Source organism: Caretta caretta, chromosome 8 (genome assembly GCF_965140235.1).
Source record: "Caretta caretta isolate rCarCar2 chromosome 8, rCarCar1.hap1, whole genome shotgun sequence".
Classification (NCBI taxonomy): Eukaryota; Metazoa; Chordata; order Testudines; family Cheloniidae; genus Caretta; species Caretta caretta.
In genome coordinates, this window is record NC_134213.1 from 77,276,264 (window position 1) to 77,295,082 (window position 18,819).

General features: G+C 40.9%; 1 protein-coding gene across 5 annotated transcripts in view; it reads right to left on the reverse strand.

Moving 5' to 3' along the window:
• Positions 1-3,563: 3,563 nt before the first annotated feature.
• LRRC8C (leucine rich repeat containing 8 VRAC subunit C) overlaps positions 3,564-18,819 on the reverse strand; it is a 29,207-nt gene continuing 13,951 nt past the window's right edge. For 4 of the 5 annotated variants that reach the window (XM_048861650.2, XM_048861648.2, XM_075131655.1 and 1 more), the window contains 2 exons: positions 15,945-16,086; positions 3,564-13,268 (listed from right to left, as the gene is read on the reverse strand). In XM_048861650.2, the coding sequence (XP_048717607.2) occupies positions 11,007-13,268; positions 15,945-16,082 (2,400 nt within the window). In that variant the 5' untranslated portion in view covers positions 16,083-16,086 and the 3' untranslated portion in view covers positions 3,564-11,006. The remainder of the gene's footprint in view (positions 13,269-15,944; positions 16,087-18,819) is intronic. The other variant, XR_012669700.1, reaches the window with a different exon arrangement.

The window sequence follows — 18,819 nt, forward strand, 5'->3', positions numbered from 1 at the left end:
CAACAAAAATGATTAGGGGGAGGGAGCATATGACTTATGAGGAGAGGCTGAGGGAACTGGGATTATTTAGTCTGCGGAAGAGCAGAATGAGGAGGGATTTGATAGCTGCTTTCAACTACCTGAAAGGGGGTTCTAAAGAGGATGGATCTAGACTGTTCTCAGTGGTAGCAGGTGACAGAACAAGGAGTAATAGTCTCAAGATGCAGTGGGGGAGGTTTAGGTTGGATATTAGGAAAAACTTTTTCACTAGGAGGGTGGTGAAGCACTGGAATAGGTTACCTAGGGAGGTGGTGGAATCTCCTTCCTTTTAAGGTCAGGCTTGACAAAGCCCTGGCTGGGATGATTTAGTTGGGGACTGGTCCTGCTTTGAACAGGGGGTTGGACTAGATGACCTCCTGAGGTCCCTTCCAACCCTGATATTCTATGAAGTCCTGGAATAGGTTAGCAAGGGAGGTTGTGAAATCCCCATCAGTGGAGGATTTTAAGAACACCTGGACAAACACCTGTCAGGGATGGTTTAGGTATAGTTGGTCCTGCCTTAGCATGGGGCACTGGACTAGATCTCTGAAGGTCCCTTCCAGCCCTATATTTCTGATTGCATGATTCTAGAATTGTAAATATGGATTGTTTTCCTTAAAGCGAAAAATCTTCCTTGGATTGGTGGACTTTGATTAAAGTAGAGTTTGCTGTTTGTTTACTTAAAACATGATCTTTGAAGGAAAAGAAAATCACTCTTGTGCCACATAGCAGTTGCTTACCTCATTGGCTGCTGCCTCAGAGTTTTCTTTGTTCTCCAGCAAAATCAGAACTTCGCCCTTTCCAGGGTAATAAAGGTCCAAAAGAAATTAAAATTCTGACCAAAGCAGCGTTTCATCAAGTCCCTCACTCCCTGGGCCATAGCCGTGTCTCCAGGGTCTGTTCAAAGTTTCACCCCTGGTGACAGGTTCACCCTTCTTGATGCAGGGCAAAAATTACAAAAATCAGCAGGCAGCTCCTCAGAGTGGTATAGGTTATGGTTCTCCCATAGCTATCTCCTACACTGTGGCCCTCCTCTGGGTAACTCCAGGACACTGACCCCTTATCACCTTCCTAAATTTCCTTCCTGGCCCCTTTTACAGGCTTCATAGTAAATCCTTTTGCCCTTGGAGTTTCAGAGCTCTTGCTTTTACCCAGTCTCTCTCCCCAGTAAAGAAACCCAGCCTATTCCCTCTCATCTACTTTACTCTGTCCTGGTCCTCTGAGCAGAAAGAACCACAAGTCCTGCTCTTTCCCCTGGTCTCCCTCACAATGAAGAAAAGGACTAGCCTTTATAAAGCTTCCCTTCCCAGCAGGCCTACCTATCATTCCTCTTACTCCCATTCTTCCCTCTGGACTACAATCCCCAGAATCCCTCTATTTTGGGTAAAAAACAGGAACAGGGAAGAGGGGGATCTAAGCTTTGACTTTACTGACATTTCTGCAGTAAACCCAAACCAGAATTAGTGAACATTTCAGTTAGTCATTTGGCTTGAATTTGGGGTAATGTGTAGATTGGCTACAATATTTTTTAATCTAACAAGTGATTAAACTTGATTTGTTTTGTTCAGATGCTGTAACAGCACCTCCAGGACTGCATGATGCTGTGGTTTCTCTTTCCACTCATCTCTTGCTGTGACTGAGAGCACTGAAGAGTCTGACAAAATCCTTCTTCTCAAATTACAAATGAGTCCTTCATGGGAAACTTAAAAGAAAGCAGAGCCAGCTAACACAGTCTACTTACTTCTACTAAAACTGAAGAATTTACATAGCATCTTTAATGCAAGAATCCCTAAGGCCATGTCTACACTACAAAAGTACTCCAATTTTACAGAAGTCAATTTTTGGGAACAGATTGTATAAAGTCGAGTGCATGCATCCACACTAAGCACATTAATTCAGCGGTTTGCGTCCACAGTACCGTGGCAAGCGTCGACATTCTGAGCGGTGCACTGTGGTTAGCTATCCCACAGTTCCCGCAGCCCATTGGAATTCTGGGCTGAGCTCCCAATGCCTGATAGGGCCAAAAATTTGTCGCGGGTGGTTATGGGTAAATGTCATCAGTCAACCCTCCCTCCCTCCATGAAAGCAACAATCATTTCACGCCCTTTTCCCTGGATTGCCCGAGCAGAAGCATAGCACAGCAAGCATGGAGCCCATTCAGCTCACCACAGCAGTTATGACCATTGTAAACGCCTCGCGCATTATCGTGCAGTTTATGCAGAACCAGCGCCTGAAAAACCAGACGAGGAGGTGACAGCAGCACGGTGATGAGGACATGAACACAGATTTCTCTAAAGCCACGGTCTCCAGCAATTTGGAGATCATGGTGTTACTGGGGCAGGCTCATGCTGTGGAACGCAGATTCTGGGCACGGGAAACAAGCACAGAGTGGTGGGACCACATAGTGTTGCAGGTTTGGGATGATTCCCAGTGGCTCCGAAACTTTCGCATGCGTAAGGGCACCTTCATGGAACTTTGTGACTTGCTTTCCCCTGCCCTGAAGCACAAGAATACCAAGATGAGAGTAGCCCTCACAGATCACAAGCGAGTGGCAATAGCCCTGTGGAAGCTTGGAATACCAGACAGCTACCGGTCAGTTAGTAATCAATTTGGAGTGGGCAAATCTACTGTGGGGGTTGCTGTGATGCAAGTAGCCAACGTAATCATTGAGCTGCTGCTATCAAAGGTAGTGACTCTGGGAAATGTGCAAGTCATACTAGATGGCTTTGCTGCAATGGGATTCCCTAACTGTGGTGGGGCTATAGACGGAACGCATATCCCCATCTTGGGACCGGACCACCAGGGCAGCCAGTACATAAACCACAAGGGGTACTTTTCAGTGGTGCTGCAAACACTGGTGGATCACAAGGGACATTTCACCAACATCAACGTGGGATAGCCGGGAAAGGTTCATGATGCTCGCGTCTTCAGGAACTCTGGTCTGTTTAAATGGCTGCAGGAAGGGATTTACTTCCCAGATCAGAAAATAACTGTTGGGGATATTGAAATGCCTATAGTTATCCTTGGGGACCCAGCCTACCCCTTAATGCCATGGCTCATGAAGCCATACACAGGCACCCTGGACAGTAGTAAGGAGCTGTTCAACTATAAGCTGAGCAAGTGCAGAATGGTGGTAGAGTGTGCATTTGGACGTTTAAAGGGTCGCTGGTGCAGTATACTGACTCACTCAGACCTCAGTGGGATTATTGGTTTCACTGTTATTGCTGCTTGCTGTGTGCTCCACAATCTCTGTGAGAGTAAGGGGGAGATGTTTTTTGGCGTCGTGGGAGGTTGAGGCAAATCGTCTGGCCACTGAATACGCGCAGCCAGACACCAGGGTGGTTAGAAGAGCACAGCAGGAAGCGCTGCGCATCAGAGAATCTTTGAAAACCAGTTTCATGACTGGCCAGGGTACTGTGTGACACTTCTGTTTGTTTTTCCTTGATGAAAACCCGTCCCCTTGGTTGCCTCTAAATTCCCTGTAAGCCACCCAGCCTCCCCCCTTCGATCACAGCTTGCTTGCAAAGGAAATAAAGTCACTATCGTTTAAAAAACATGTATTCTTTATTAATTGATTATGAAAATAGGAAGATAACTCACAAGGTAGCCCGGGTGGGGTGTGGGAGGAGGGAAGGAAAAGGCCACTTTAAAACTTCTTGAATGACAGCCTTCTGTTGCTTGGGCTGTCCACTCGAGTGGAGTAGTTGGGTGCCCGGAGCCTCCCCCACCCTCCACGTTCTTGGGCGTCTGGGTGAGGAGGCTATGGAACTCGGGGAGGAGGGAGGGCGGTTAAACAGGGGATGCAGCTGCAGTCTGTGATCCTGCTGCCATTCATGAACCTCCACCAGATGCCGGAGCATGTCCGTTTGATCCCACAGTAGCCCCAGCATTGCCTCATGCCTCCTCTGATCATCCTGCCACCACATCTCCTCACGTTCATTGGCCACTTTCCTGTACTCTGCTGTTGTGTCCCTCCACACATTCTGCTGAGCTCTGTCAGTGCCGGATGACTGCATGAGCTCAGAGAACATTTCATCGCATGTGCGTTTTTTTCGCCACCTTATCTGAGATAGCCTTTGGGATGGAGGAGGGAGGCTTGAAACATTTGCAGCTGCTGGAGGAAAAAAAGGAAGTGAAGTATTTTAAAAGGTACATTTTACAGAACAATGGCTATACTCTTTCATGGTGAACAACACTATTCACATTGCATAGCACATGTGATTTTGATACAAGGTCGCATTTTGCATCTTACATTGAGTGCCTGCGGCTTTGGCGTTAGAGATCACATACGCAGTGCCGGGAAACAGAATTCGGCTTTCAGGCGGCCATGGTAAGCCATAGTCTTTCGGCTTCTGCAACCTTCATAACAGCAGTGCGCTCCTCTCCCATACCAAGCAAAGCACGTTGAGTTGGCCATTTAGTACTCTGTTTTCCTGTTAACGTGCAACAGCAGAAACCAAACTAACCTCCCCCCCCCAATCATCCAATTCTCTGGGATGATCGCATTACCCTCCCCCCACCGCATGGCTGGTATCAGGGAAGATCCCTGCTAGCCAAATGTAAACAGCTCAGTGCTAATGTCCCCTCTTCCCCACGCGTGGCTAACTTCGGGGAGGATTTCTTTTCAGCCACCGGCAAACAGCCCAGTAGGAATGGCCACCTCTGAATGTCCCCTTAATTAATTCCCCTATTTCAACCAGGTTACCATGAACGAGATCACTCTCCTGAGGATAAGACAGAGAGATAAAGAATGGATGTTGCTTGAATGCCAGCAAACACCGGGACCATACGCTGCCAGGCTTTGTCATGCAGTGATACCAGATTACTTGCTACCAGCATGGCGTGGTAAAGTGTCCTACCATGGAGGATGGAATAAGGCTGCTCTCCCCAGAAACCTTCTGCAACGGCTTTTAGAGTACCTCCAGGAGAGCTTCATGGAGATGTCCCTGGAGGATTTCCGCTCCATCCCCAGACACGTTAACAGACTTTTCCAGTAACAGTACTGGCATGAATGCATCCCCAAGTCCTCAGGGCTACTTAATCATTAAAAAACACTTGCTTTTATAACATGTATTATATTTTAAAAGGTACGCTCACCAGAGGTCCCTTCTCCGGCTTCGTTGGGTTGGGAGGGTATTTCAGTCAGGGTAATAAAAAGATCCTGGCTGTTGGGGAGAACGGTGTGCTGTGTACTCTCTTCAAGCTCATCCTCCTCCTCCTCATCTTCCCCGTCCGCAAAATCCTCAGGTATGGCGGAGAGTACCCCATCATCAGAGTCCACGGACAGGAGTGGGGTAGTGGTGGCGGCCCCCCCAGAATTGCATGCAGCTCAGCATAGAAGCAGCATGTTCGGGGCTCTCCAGTTTGATTGACCGTCCGTTTGATTCTTTGGTTTTCTGGTACACTTGTCTGAACTCCTTAAGTTTCACCTGGCACTGTGTTGCATCCCTGCTGTAGCCTCTGTCCCTTATGGCCTCGGAGATTTTTTGAAATGTTTTGGCATTTCGTCTTTTGGAACGTAGTTCTGATAGTACAGATTCATCTCCCCATACAGCGATCAGATCCAGTACCTCCCATTCGGTCCATGCTGGAGCTCTTTTTCAATTCTGGGACTGCATGGTCACCTGTTCTGATGAGCTCTGCATGATCACCTGTGCTGATGATCTCACCTGGCCAAACAGGAAATGAGATTCAAAAGTTTCCGGGGCTTTTCCTGTACACCCGGCCAGTGCATCAGAGTTCAGAGTGCTGTCCAGAGTGGTCACAATAGTGCACTGTGGGATAGCTCCCGGAGGCCAATACCTTCGAATTGCGTCCACACTAACTCTAAGTCACAAAGACGATGCCGATTTCAGCACTAATCCCCTCATGGGGGAGGAGTACAGAAATCGGTTTGAAGAGCCCTTTATGTCGAAAAAATGGCTTCGTTGTGTGGACAGGTACAGGGTTAATTCGATTTAATGCTGCTAAATCCGACAAACTCGTAGTGTAGACCAGGCCTAAGAGTCCAAGACCCTTTAACAAGGTGAAGGCCACCAATACGCATGACCATGACTTTGGATAGGTACATTTTCTAAATAAAGTAATAAAATATAAATCAGATGCAAGAACCAAAATCCTCTTTCCTGAAATGCAGTCACAGTAGGTTGCATGTTGGCAGCCTGTTAACAGCCTGCAGCAGCATTTCAAAATAACCATTCAAGAGAATTGGAGAGAGGAATACTTTAACCCGCTGAAACTACACAGGGAATCAGGGTAATTCCATGCTGCCAACCTCAGCTGGAATTTAGTCTGGACACAGAAAAGCAGGATATGAAAATATTACAAATAAAATAGAGCACTGTATATACACTGTTTAATTACAAGTTTTGGGGCTGATGCAGGAATTACTGGGTGAAAATTTTATAACTTCTGTTACACAGGAGGTCAGATTAAATTATTATAAATCTTTAAAACCTTTTGATGTATTTCAAAAGTATATTCCCAACTCCTCAGCCCCCAAAAATCATTAAATCAAGGAAACGGTTATGATTGGTCTTTAGGTAAAACAGACACAGAAAAGAAAAATGTTTGCAAAACAAATAATCACATTACAGTCAGTCAATGTTTTAAATTACAAAAAAACAGTTTTTATTATTTTTTGTGTGTGTTCTTTAATGCAATATAACACTAGGCAGGCCTATTATCAATTAAGAAGTTTCTCACCACAGGATTAAGCCGTTTGTCTATTAAGTCAAATTTCAAAGATTTCCTTTGACAGTCTTACAGGTCTTGTCATCACTTAAGCACATGCATTAATGGAAGTGCTGGAAATGTGAGATATGAGACTTGGAACAGGTGCTTTTCACTAGGAATATGTGCGAGCTAGTCAGACTGGCTAGATACAACAGGGGAAACAGACATACCCAGATTCTGATCATGCAATAGGTCTGCTTTTCAGGTTCAGTACACATTTTTAAAAATCAAAAGGTAGTTTTCTTATGTTTGATCCACCATCTGTTCTCTCTGTTTCTATAACTAAGAATGATTTGCATTTTCTGCAATGATATAGAATGCTTTGTTTATATGAGGGAATTTTGTTAGTTACTTGGCACCTGTTTAATATAACTGGACATATATACTCATTCAAATCATGACTATAGTATTATCAATAAAAAGTCCATCCATTCTTACTAGGTTACTGTAGTTCCCAGAAAGATTTTCCATAATCCATTGCAGGTAAATATACGTATGAGTAGTAAATGAATGGCTGAGTAAATATGGCACTTTTACATTTACATATGCAATCTTTCCTGGATCTCATATGGAATTAGGAAACAATCTTTTGTTAGCAAGAGCATTTCTAAAATACTGTAATTTTAAAATACATCCCACAGACTAGATATTAAGAAGTTTAGAAAAAGCCAACAGGCCGTTTACCTGAGTTTGTTTCATAAGATTAAACTGATAACTGTGATTTGATATTTTATCATTCATTGTGATTCTAAGGGCTTGTCTAAACACAACTATACCGGTTTATCTACATCTGTATAATTAAAGCGATAAAACCTCCGCGGGTGGATGCCGTTATACCAATATTAATGTGCTTATAGAAGTGCAGCTACTCCCATACAGGAAGGGGAATAAGCTATACCAGTATAAAGCACGTTTATATCAGTATAACTGTGTCCACACTAGTGGTTCTCAGCCAGGGGGGTACAAAGAGGTCTTCTGGAGGGTACATCAATTCATCTACACATTTTGCCTAGTTTTACAACAGGCTACATCAAATGCACTAGCGAAGTCAGTACAAATTAAAACTTCAGACAGACAATGACTTGTTTATACTGCTCTATATACTATACACTGAAATGTAAGTACAATATTTATATTCCAATTGATTTTATAATTATATGGTAAAAATGAGATCGTAAGCAATTTTTCTTTCAACTAGTGTGTTGTGACGCTTTTTTATTTTTATGTCTGATTTTGTAAGCAAGTAGTTTTTAAGTGAGGTGAAACTTGGGGGTATGCAAGACAAATCAGACTCCTGAAAGGCCACACTAGGCTGGAAAGGTTGAGAGCCACTGCACTAGAGGTACTACTGGTACAACTGTAATAGATAAATAATCACATCCCTAACTGACCTAGTTATACCAGTACAAAAACTGTCTGTAGGCCAGGCCTTCAAAACTTTAGCTAAAAGGTGTGTGTCATTTCCATTCAGAATATACACTGCACTATACAAGGGAGACAATAGACACAACATAAATCATGTTTTTGAAATGCTATATCTATAAATATAGACATTGTAAAGATTTTTTTTTTTAAATCAACCCTAATGTAATCTCCTATTTCAGATCTAAGTAAGAGAATGATACAGATTCACTGATTTCTTGGACATTTTAAACAGTTTACATTCATCAGGAACTACAGCACTTGGGTTTACACAATTAGGTTAATACAAGCAATGAAACATTTCTCTCTCCCAAATCACATCCAACTGAAGCACATTTGAAGCAGTTCTTGTAAGTGCATTCCATATATGAATAAAAGTAGCCCTTGCAACAGCTACATCAGTTATAGAGCTAAACTTAAAAAGCTTGCTTTGGTTCCTTCACATCCAACCCATCTTGTTAATTATATGGAAAAAGTAAGTCAGACTTTGGTACTATGGCAAGTATTCTTACTGAACTACATAGTACACCCTGGATTAACGGGGAAAAAAATATTTTTCTTCATCTCTCCCACCCCCATATGTCAGATTCTTAAAGCAACAACATGCTTTTGTACCAATACCCAAAACTTAAATTAACTATAGTGCAAGCCACACAAGCAATACTGGCAACAAAGAGCAAATACCCTGACAACTACCTAGTAATTGTTTCACATAACTTTGAAAAATTAGCAGCCAAGCCCCTGCAATTTACAAACAGCATGACTGCCCTTTCAAAGGAAATACTTATTTCTAGTTATCTGCTAGCAATTATCCAGTGCCTGCATTGTGATTCAAACATACAGGGGAAGAGGAGACGCCCTGGGAAATTTTAAATTATTTTTTATTAGGCTTAAATTAGCTTTCGAACAGCACATAGAATTAAAATGGACAACACCTGCCAGACCTGCCCATGTAAGCGTAAATGGCAGGAGTAGTTGACAAAATAATTTAACATAGATTTAGCTGATAAAATTCCCAATCTGATATACTATTGTGTCAGCCTATTACAGATTATTAAATTATTTAAAAAAGCAGGCTTCCAATTGTACAATTTTCAATTTAATCACTAGCTGGGAAATTAAAACAAATGTGATTTTCACCACCATCCTCTGCTATGCTGAGACTTGACATGTTAATATTAGATTCTTTTAATTTAATCTGGTTTCTGATAATCTTAAAGGCTCCTCTGCCAAGCCTGGTAATATGCTACCAAGCCCACTGCAGAGCTTCTTAGCTGCTGGAAGCATTTTTGTTTCCTGGTCAAAAGCTTCACAGACCAAAGATAACTGCAATGATCCTAAGCCCCAAACAGTTCAGTCATATGAGATGCCAAACACCCTGGTGTGGGGGGAAGAAGTGTTGGGGGGAGGGGAGTGAATTCAATGGAAGTTGAAGGCACTCACCACTGTGTAAGAATAGGCCCTTGGTTGTGGGATGGGAGGGAGAGCTCCCTGACTGTGGTATTTCATCTTTACCTTGCAGAATGTAAAGATCTGGGTTGAGATTTTCAAAGCAGTGACTTAGTCACATACCTTCTGTTCAAATTAATGGAAGGTGGGAGGCTACATCCCCTTCTTTTAAAAAAATCTAAAACTTGAATCCTTCCAGGATTCAGAGTGGTTGCTGTGTTAGTCTGTATCAGCAAAAAGAACGAGGAGTCCTTGTGGCACCTTAGGGACTAAAAGTCTCTAAGGTGCCACAAGTACTCCTCCTTCCAAGATTGACTCTCCTATACTACTTTGAAAATCTTAGCCTTACTCGTTCCGTTCTGAAGAATAACGACAGCAGATGTGCTCTGTTCAGCATACTGCATGAGATGGAGGCTGAGATTTTTAGAGGGGCTTAAGGGAGTTAGGTGCCCATTAACTTTCAATGGAAGTTGTGCACCTAATTTCCGTAGGCCCCTTAGAAACTTTTCTAAGGCCATGTCTACACTACCCGCCGGATCGGCAAGTAGTGATCGATCTGTTGGGGATTGATTTATCGTGTCTAGTGTAGACACGATAAATCGATCCTCAATCGCTCTGCCGTCGACTCTGGAACTCCACCATGGCGAGAGGCGGAAGTGGAGTCGATGGTGGAGCGTTGGCCGTCGATCCCGCGCCGCGAGGACGCAAAGTAAGTGATTTAAGTCCATCTAAGATACGTCAACTTCAGCTATGCTATTCTAGTAGCTGAATTTGCGTATCTTAGCTCAATCCCCCGCCTAGTGTACACCAGGCCTAAATGACTTTGACCACTTGGGAGAATAGTTGGTATGTGTGGAGTCTCAACAAAAGGACATTTAATCAAGGTCAGGTTTTGTGAGGTACTGGGCACCATTGATGAAAACAGGGATTGAGGCTGCTCAACATCCCACAGAATCAGCCCCTAGAAAAAAAGATCCTAAGGTATTAACAATGGCCCAGGAGATGATACATTCATCTATTAAAAAATATGCTACTCAAGGTAGACAGCTGGAAGCACACTATCCTCTTCTAGCCAAAATTAAGAAACAGTTGATCTAACCATTAGCTTTTGCCAGTACAAAATAATTTTTCAGACACTTTTGTTATCAGGGCAAAATAAACTTTTAAATATTTTTAAACTGTGAAAAAATACAAGTAAATTTTTATTTAAAAATATATATATTCCTTACTCCACATTTGTTTGTACAGATAGTTTTGTGTTAAAAGGACAAAAGAAAAAATAAAATAAACACATCAATAAAGGCATATTCAGACTATCAAATTATTTATATAGTATATTTGGTAGAAGCATCTTTCTGTAAAACTGAGTAAAAGGAAGTAAATTATTCAGCTTTCATCTGCTCTCTAATGTCAGAAGGCAAAGTTTCAAACAAAGTGTCTTCTACAACCAAGCCAGTCCGCTTCAAAGCCCCACACTCACCAAGTTCAGGCGGGAGAATTTCAAAGTGATTGCCTTTAATATCCAAATAGGAGAGGAATACTAAATTACCAATTTTAGGTGAAAGGACTGACAAATTATTTTTCCCAATCTTAAGAGTCTTAAGTTTTTTGCAAAAGTATAATTCATCTGGCACATTCTCCACTTTGTTACAAGTGATGGAAAAATACTGTAAACTTTGCAGCACTCCTATTTCCGGTGGAATAAATCGTATATCATTGTAAGACAAGTCTAAGTATCTGATTTTGTTGCATAGGAATAGGTGGGATGGAAGAACCTCTATTTTGTTGTGACTAAAGGAAAGACGCTCTAGGCTAGTGAGTTTCTTTATATGCTCTGGGATATATGTTATACTGTTGTACCACAGTTTTAGGATTGTAAGTTTTCTCAGATATTGAAAACTAACTATTTCTTCTATTGATTTGAGGTTGTTTTCCTTTAAATCCAATTCCTGGAGACTGAGAAGGCTAAAAACTGCATGAGGTATGCGCTCCAAATCACAGTGAACCAGCTCCAACTCAGTCAAGTTAACCATTTTCTTCAGGTTATTGAGCATCACTAATTTGGTGCCATCGTTATGAATACACATTTTTTGAAGATGACTTGAAACATCAACTGCTGATTGTGGGATTTTGGATACATTGCTTTTAATGTAGAGAATTTTAAGGCTTTTAAGTTCCCGAAAAGACTCAAGAGTAATGTTTTTGGAAATATCATGACTGAGAGAACCAATTAAATAGAGCTCTTCTAAATTTCTGAGCCCATACATCCAATGTGGAAGCTCTCTGATGTCATCAAATTTGACACTCAAGATCTTCAGATTTTCCTTCAGAAAAGCCAAGGCAGCACTGTGGATCTTCACAGAACACTGGTACAAAGAGAGCTCTTGGAGATTATCCAACTGTGCAATGGTTGCTGGTATCATAACATTATTAATTATTTCAAGTTTTAGAGACTGCAGCTCTGTAATTTCAAAAACTGTGTCTGGAAGTCCAGAAAGCATGAAGAGCTGCAGTTCTAGCCGGTTATATGCATTTGTTTGTAGCCTCTGTCTCAATTTATCTGCAGTCCATTCATTGTTTAAGTTCAGCTGTTTCAGCTTGTTTTCACTGACTTCAGACAGGAACACTGCAAATCTCTTTGAATAAAGAGGGTCATATTGATCTATCATGTGAAGCATAAAAGCAAAGTCATTCTTAACATCTGGGATATCATCAATTCCAGTCTCTTGCCGAACATATTCAAAGGAATATTCCTTTAGTGAACGATAGAACAACCAATATAAAGTGTAAAGGCATGTTAGTCCATAGATGCTTACAAAGCACAGGTAGCAGAAGGAAAGTTTAGAGAACAGATGTGCCATGGTATGATTACAGGAAAAATTCTTATATCCTGTCATGTCCTGTATGTCAACATTACAGTCTACTGTAAATTGAACTTCTGAAACTAGTGCACTATTGTAAGCAATAATGATAAGGAATTTAATAACTTTAAGTACAGTCTGACGAACATACATAGCATGGAGCAGATCACTTTCTTCAACGTGCAGTCGGAATTTCTTCACCTTTTCAAACAGTGCTTTTGCCTGTTCTCCTTCTTTTTTATCCAATGCCCCTGCCGTCCCCTTATCTACAACAAACTTTTCAGGTATCGATTTTAAAGACTGAGTCTTGACCAAAGTGCCTTCTGTGCTAGGTTGGATAGTATTTGACCTTGTTATGTTGTTCTTCCTGTTGTCCTTCTCTTCTGAGTCTTCCCCAGACACTTCAGATAAGGCCCTTGTTGTCCAGGGAGAATCAAAACATTTCCCCAGTATGGAAATGAAGTGTTCAATTTTTGAGCTTGATCCAGGGAATTTGAACCAGAAGTTACTACATAGCATGAATATCAGAGTATGTATAAGGACAAGGTAAGGGAAGTATTTTGCATACCAGTGCAGTGCACGTTCATAGCACATTTGGTTTATAAAGCTATACTGCTGAAGGTCTAAATCAGTCTTTAGTCCTTTCATTTCAACAGTGGCAGGAGTAGTGGATGGTTTGGGTGGAGGAAGTGGAGTTGTATTTGGGACTGCATTTGGAATGTGAGAGTGATTCTGTGAAGGCTGTATTCTTTTTGGAAGGCATATTATCTTGTCTTGCATGACCTGAAACACACAGAAAGATACACTTTCAAATTATGAAGAGATGATGCCTAATGTCATAACTGTTTGGCTAATAGCATCAGCTAAATGTAATTTCTCCTTGACATACTCTATGCTGAGTACTAGTTCAGTGGTTAAGTCCATTATTATTAGTTATGTGCTAATCACACCCTTAATATATATGCTAAAAACTAGATTGTCTGACCTATTTAGTCGTCTCCATACATAAAAAAAACCTTCCACATATAAACAAACCTATGAACATATAGCTCTCTCTTTGATTTCATGATCACTGCATGAATTTAGCACTAACCAATCAGATTTAAACCCACCACACATACACACAGGGGTTTATTCTGCCTGAGTGCCCACACTTCCCATTGGCTTCAGCAGGAGCTGAGGGAGCATGCCACCTAGCAGAATTGGACCCCACCACTATTTTTTAACTATCTCCAGCATGGTAACTGCTGAAACTTAGGCTATGTCTACACTTACCGGTAGACTGGCACTGCTGCAATCAATGTAGTGGGTGTCGATTTAGCAGGTCTGGTGAAGACATGCTAAATCAATGGGAGAGTGCTCTCCCACTGATTTGTGTACGCCACCTCCCTGAGAAGAGTAATGTAAGTCGGCAGGAAAGCATCTCCCATCGACACAGCGTTGTGTAGACATCGCGGTAAGTTGACCTAAGCTATGTCTATTTCAGTTATGTTATTCAATTAACTGAAGTCACATAACTTGGGTCGACTTACCACAGTAGTGTAGATCAGGCTTTAGAAAGCTCCTTTACATACAAAAAGAAAAGGAGTACTTGTGGCACCTTAGAGACTAACCAATTTAAACAAATAAATTGGTTAGTCTCTAAGGTGCCACAAGTACTCCTTTTCTTTTTGCGAATACAGACTAACACGGCTGTTCCTCTGAAACCTTTACATACATTGAGCCAGATCCACAACTGGTATAAACTGGTATAAAGCTCCAGTGAAGTCAACAGAGTTACCCCAATCAACATCAGTTGAGGATCTGGCCCATTATCTTGAAATTGGGTTTACACATTTGTAACAAACATGAATGTAAATATTTGTCTGTTTCATTTGCATTGTTTTCACACACCATTCCCCTTGTGGTTTATTCAGTCAAGCAGTTAAGTATGCAAGTGACTGAAACTATGCTTTGTTTATGTCAACAAACACTTGGCTGCTAGCCCAAAAAGTGCCCTTGTGAAGTGTGATTTTTGAATATATCACATACTGACAGATCTTCTGTACACAGCAGAAGATATTTAAAAAATATAACACAAACAAACTTCTAACTTACATCCTGCACAATTTGAGACATTTATCATTGAAATTCAGGAGCAAATTCCCTGCTGGTGTCAATGAGCAGAGCTCCACTGAAGTCTGCCAGCTTATGACAGCAGAGAATTTGTCCCTTTAACTTCACTTCCTAGGGAATGTGAGTTTCACATTACAGGTATTACTGGATCCAGCAGTGTCAGCTGGATCAAAATCCTGCTAAGAAAATGTGAATCGGTAAGAAACGGCATAAGGGTTAAACAAGAAATGATGAGACTTATTTCATATCAGTGACAGAAACATAGGGCCAGATTGTGGCATGCTCTATAGGTCTATGCAGAAGAGAAGCAGCCTCTGCCGAGTCATTACTCCTGCATAGGTGGGCAAGCAGTAGGTAGAGCAAAGGCTGTGGGATGTATACTGCACGAGGTATAATCCGAGCATAGGGTATGTCCTAACTAGAATGGGGAAAACTGGGAGATAGATCTGATTTGATAGGTAGTTCCTGGGTCTGCACAACTGTGCACTGCCTCCTACGCAAAATCACAATTTAGGGCCCCCCCCCTTTTTTTTTAATTAAAAGGGACACTGTTAATGTTTATGTGTCTACACTTTGATCTACTCTCAAACCTGGTGGAAAGATCCTTCAAATTTACAGATGTAAAAACAAAAAATATTCATGACCAAATATCTATACTGTTTTTAAACAACAGGTATTTTTGTGGAGCCCACCATACATAATGCTTTCTGCTCCTCATCAGATTTTGGCTCTGTAGCAACATTTAACTAACCCAGCAGTTAACATCAATTGTTTATGTACCAAGCATCCTCGAAATGTTTTGGCATGGAGGAGGCAGTTATTAATTATGGGTGGTTATGAATAAAATAAGCATATTCATTTCAGCTCTATTCAAAACACAGGGAGAAAAATAAAATTTGTGTGTGCCAAATGTGAAAAGACAAAAATATATTTTAAGACCCTAAGAAAGTTGTAAATAATAAAGAGGGAAAAACAAGAATTTAACTCTACAGTCAGGCTTGCTTTGCAAAATTGTAATGAAAATTGACCAGGTTAGGCACAAAATCTACTCACCCTCCTTTGCCAGGACTGAGGATCATTAAAAAACAAATGAGCCAATTCCTCAGCTGGTGCAAATCAATATAGTTCCACTGATTTCTGATTTTCAGCAGCTATGGGTCTGGGCCATGATATTTTATTCATCTGTTCAAACAAATTACTCATCTGGGCCAGCAGATTTTGGCATTGCTGTCAGTGACTACAGTGAACACAAAACTTGATAATGGTCTTCTGAAGAAGGCTCTGTCTGGCGTTTTTTGAACACCCCTGACAACATGCTTTTAAGTTATACTTTGTTTAATTTACCTGTAATGTACATCCAAAGACACCAATCATCAGCATGGCTACTGAGAGATAGTCTGTAAACACATCCCACCATGGCTTCAGTACTCTGAATGCTGGCTGCTGTTCAGAGAACTGACGAAATTCGGTGACAGGAATCATGTTTCTGAAAGATAGTCAAGCAAGGCTGGTGTTTAGTCATTTCATGCTATCTTCCTCCATTCCATATGACTCATGGAAAAAGATATTTGACTCACTGGGTGAAAAAAAGAAGAAGCTATTTTGACCTTCTACAATCATTAGGCATTCCATGCTTCCCATACTTCCCTCCCAGTGCCTTGGACCTAAAAATGGGCATAATAGTCATCTCATAAGGGTGTTTCTGGATGATTCATTCATGGCTATAATGTGTTTGGAGATCCTTGGATAGAAGGCACTCTAAGCATTAGTTACATTAACATATTGTCTTCTTAAATCCTCAGACTTCATACACTGTCAACAAAACCACTACAACTGAAGCATTACTTCACAAAACCATATTAAAAGTCAGAGTTATTTATCAGGCAGTGTCGGTATCAATAGGCCTGCACTGATGCCCAGTTTGTTGCAGTAATGGTGATGCTATACGGCTCTCTTTATGAAATTACACCCAGCCAAGAGAGTCCCTTCTGATATCTGTGTGCTTATCTCACAAAAACTCAGCAGAGAAACCAGGGGAAAAGTGCTTCTTCAAAAGAGGAAGAGCTGGTATGAGTGATTAATAGGACAAACCTTCTCTTCACTCTCTTTTCTTTTAGAAAACAGTGGAAAAATCGATCCCTTTAAATTATATGACCAGCACTTATCAGTGGAGCACTGTACTTTAGGTATCCTTTACCTGACAGCATAAGTGTCACTCACAGGAAAGACTCTTGAGCAAGAGCTAAAGCATGTCATAAATTGTTTTTTCTTCAATACTGCAATCTGCACTCTTTTATGGCCATTGCTAGGAAGATTCCTTCCTTCTTTTTCTTTATTTCCAGAACAAATCTAAATAATTTTGGAATGCTATTCCTTCAGATTTTATTTTAAAATTATTATTTTTCTACAAAAACTCAGAGATATTTTTAAAGAATATATAAATACAATGTTAGTCTATTAGATGCCACTTAGTGATCCCTGATAAAGCTTTGCTATTTACCTGACTGTCAGCTCAGTCATTGGAAACTGGCATTTTGCTGATAACAGAAGTACTGCCAGCTCCAAACATTCAAAAATCCCACAGATCATGAGAATGGCTTCAAAATCATTTTTTGTTTTGTTTTGATAACAACTTTGGGGGTGTGTGTGATTTTTTTGTGGGATGTTTTTTGTTTTTGGGGTGGAGAGGTGATATGTCTTCTCGCATCAGATCCTGTAGGCTTCACATTTTCAAGCTTTTCTCCACAACTCTGAGGGGTAGATTTTTTTTTTTTTAAACCAAAGTTGAGATTCTCACACAATCTTATGACTCCAGAAGGAAAGCTTTAAGAACAGCGCCTAATGTCATGAGAGTTGGCAACATACAGCAAGAAGTGCACTGAGCATAGGAGTGGATGGGATGGGAAATCATTCTGCACTGAAATCAGTGGGAAGCCCGGCTAAATTTGAATTCTGCTTTCTCTATGTATTTTTAAGTTTTGTTTTATCGTAACTGTGTTTGATTAATTTATAGGCAGGTAACTGATGAGGAATTTAGATGAAGACATATAGTCTATGCCACTACAAGGAAATGCTCCTCGGATCTCCTTCCCTTCCCCTCCTACTATATTGGATAATGAGCATATGTAGCATGACCCTCCACTAGCTGGAATGTCAGAACTGCTCAAGAACACATGACCACATCACTGTGTTGTTGGTGGTCCACAGACGATGAGGAAGAATCTCCATGGGGAAAATCTCTCGCATCCTCTATAGCAGGTCTATCTGTGGAGAAGGATGATCTGAGTCTACCTAAGCAACAATACTTGAACAATCTGAAAATTTTCAGATGCAATGTTTTTCTGTCAGAAAATGTCATATTGAAACATGCTGTGGGAAATGTAAAAATTCTGGCTTTTTGTTCTGATTTGGAACAAAAATTTGGAATGTTAGAATTTCCCACAGAATGGAAATTTTTGTCCAAACCAGCGCCAGATAATACTTAGCCCCGTTACTGTTGCACAGTAGAAAGTTTATACATTGGTTACTTTAAAAATAGAAACAGACCAACTGATCTTTTTAAATCAAGATCTACAGCATCTGAAAATTAGTAACCATTCTTTCAGACTAGAGAACCTCACCAGGGAAGAAAAGCACTCTGAAAAATATTGATATGAAGAGGGAAAAAATTACTATTAAAAAAACTTGTCAGGGGTGAGTCAATCTAGTGTTTAGTTTTGTTGTGACAACTATATCAGAATGTTATTTAAGGTCCTGTTCAGCATTCTTTACTCAATATATGGTCCCAATGGTGGAAGTGAATGAACTAATGAACAATAATGACAGTATACAATGAATACAAGGAACAGGAATTGAATTGAATAGAATACAAAGGGTGTCCTTTGTACATAGAGTGGGGACTTTCTACACTTGATCCTTCTTTTGCAATATTTTGCAAACATGGATATTTGCAAGATTCAGATGGAGACTGGTCACAAAGGTATGGGATATTTGAGCCATTTTCTCAATGAAATCATTTCTAATGGCAGGCTACCTTTGTGGCACTAGAAATCACAGCAGAGGCCTGTAAGAAATTCAAAGGAAGGTATCTGTATTCTACAATGCTGCTGGATTGAATGATTGAACGAAAAGTGGATACATATAACTACCACTTCTTTTACAACAGTAGCTTGATTTTACACATTCCGCTTCTAGCCCTGTTGCCATGAAGACACCTTGG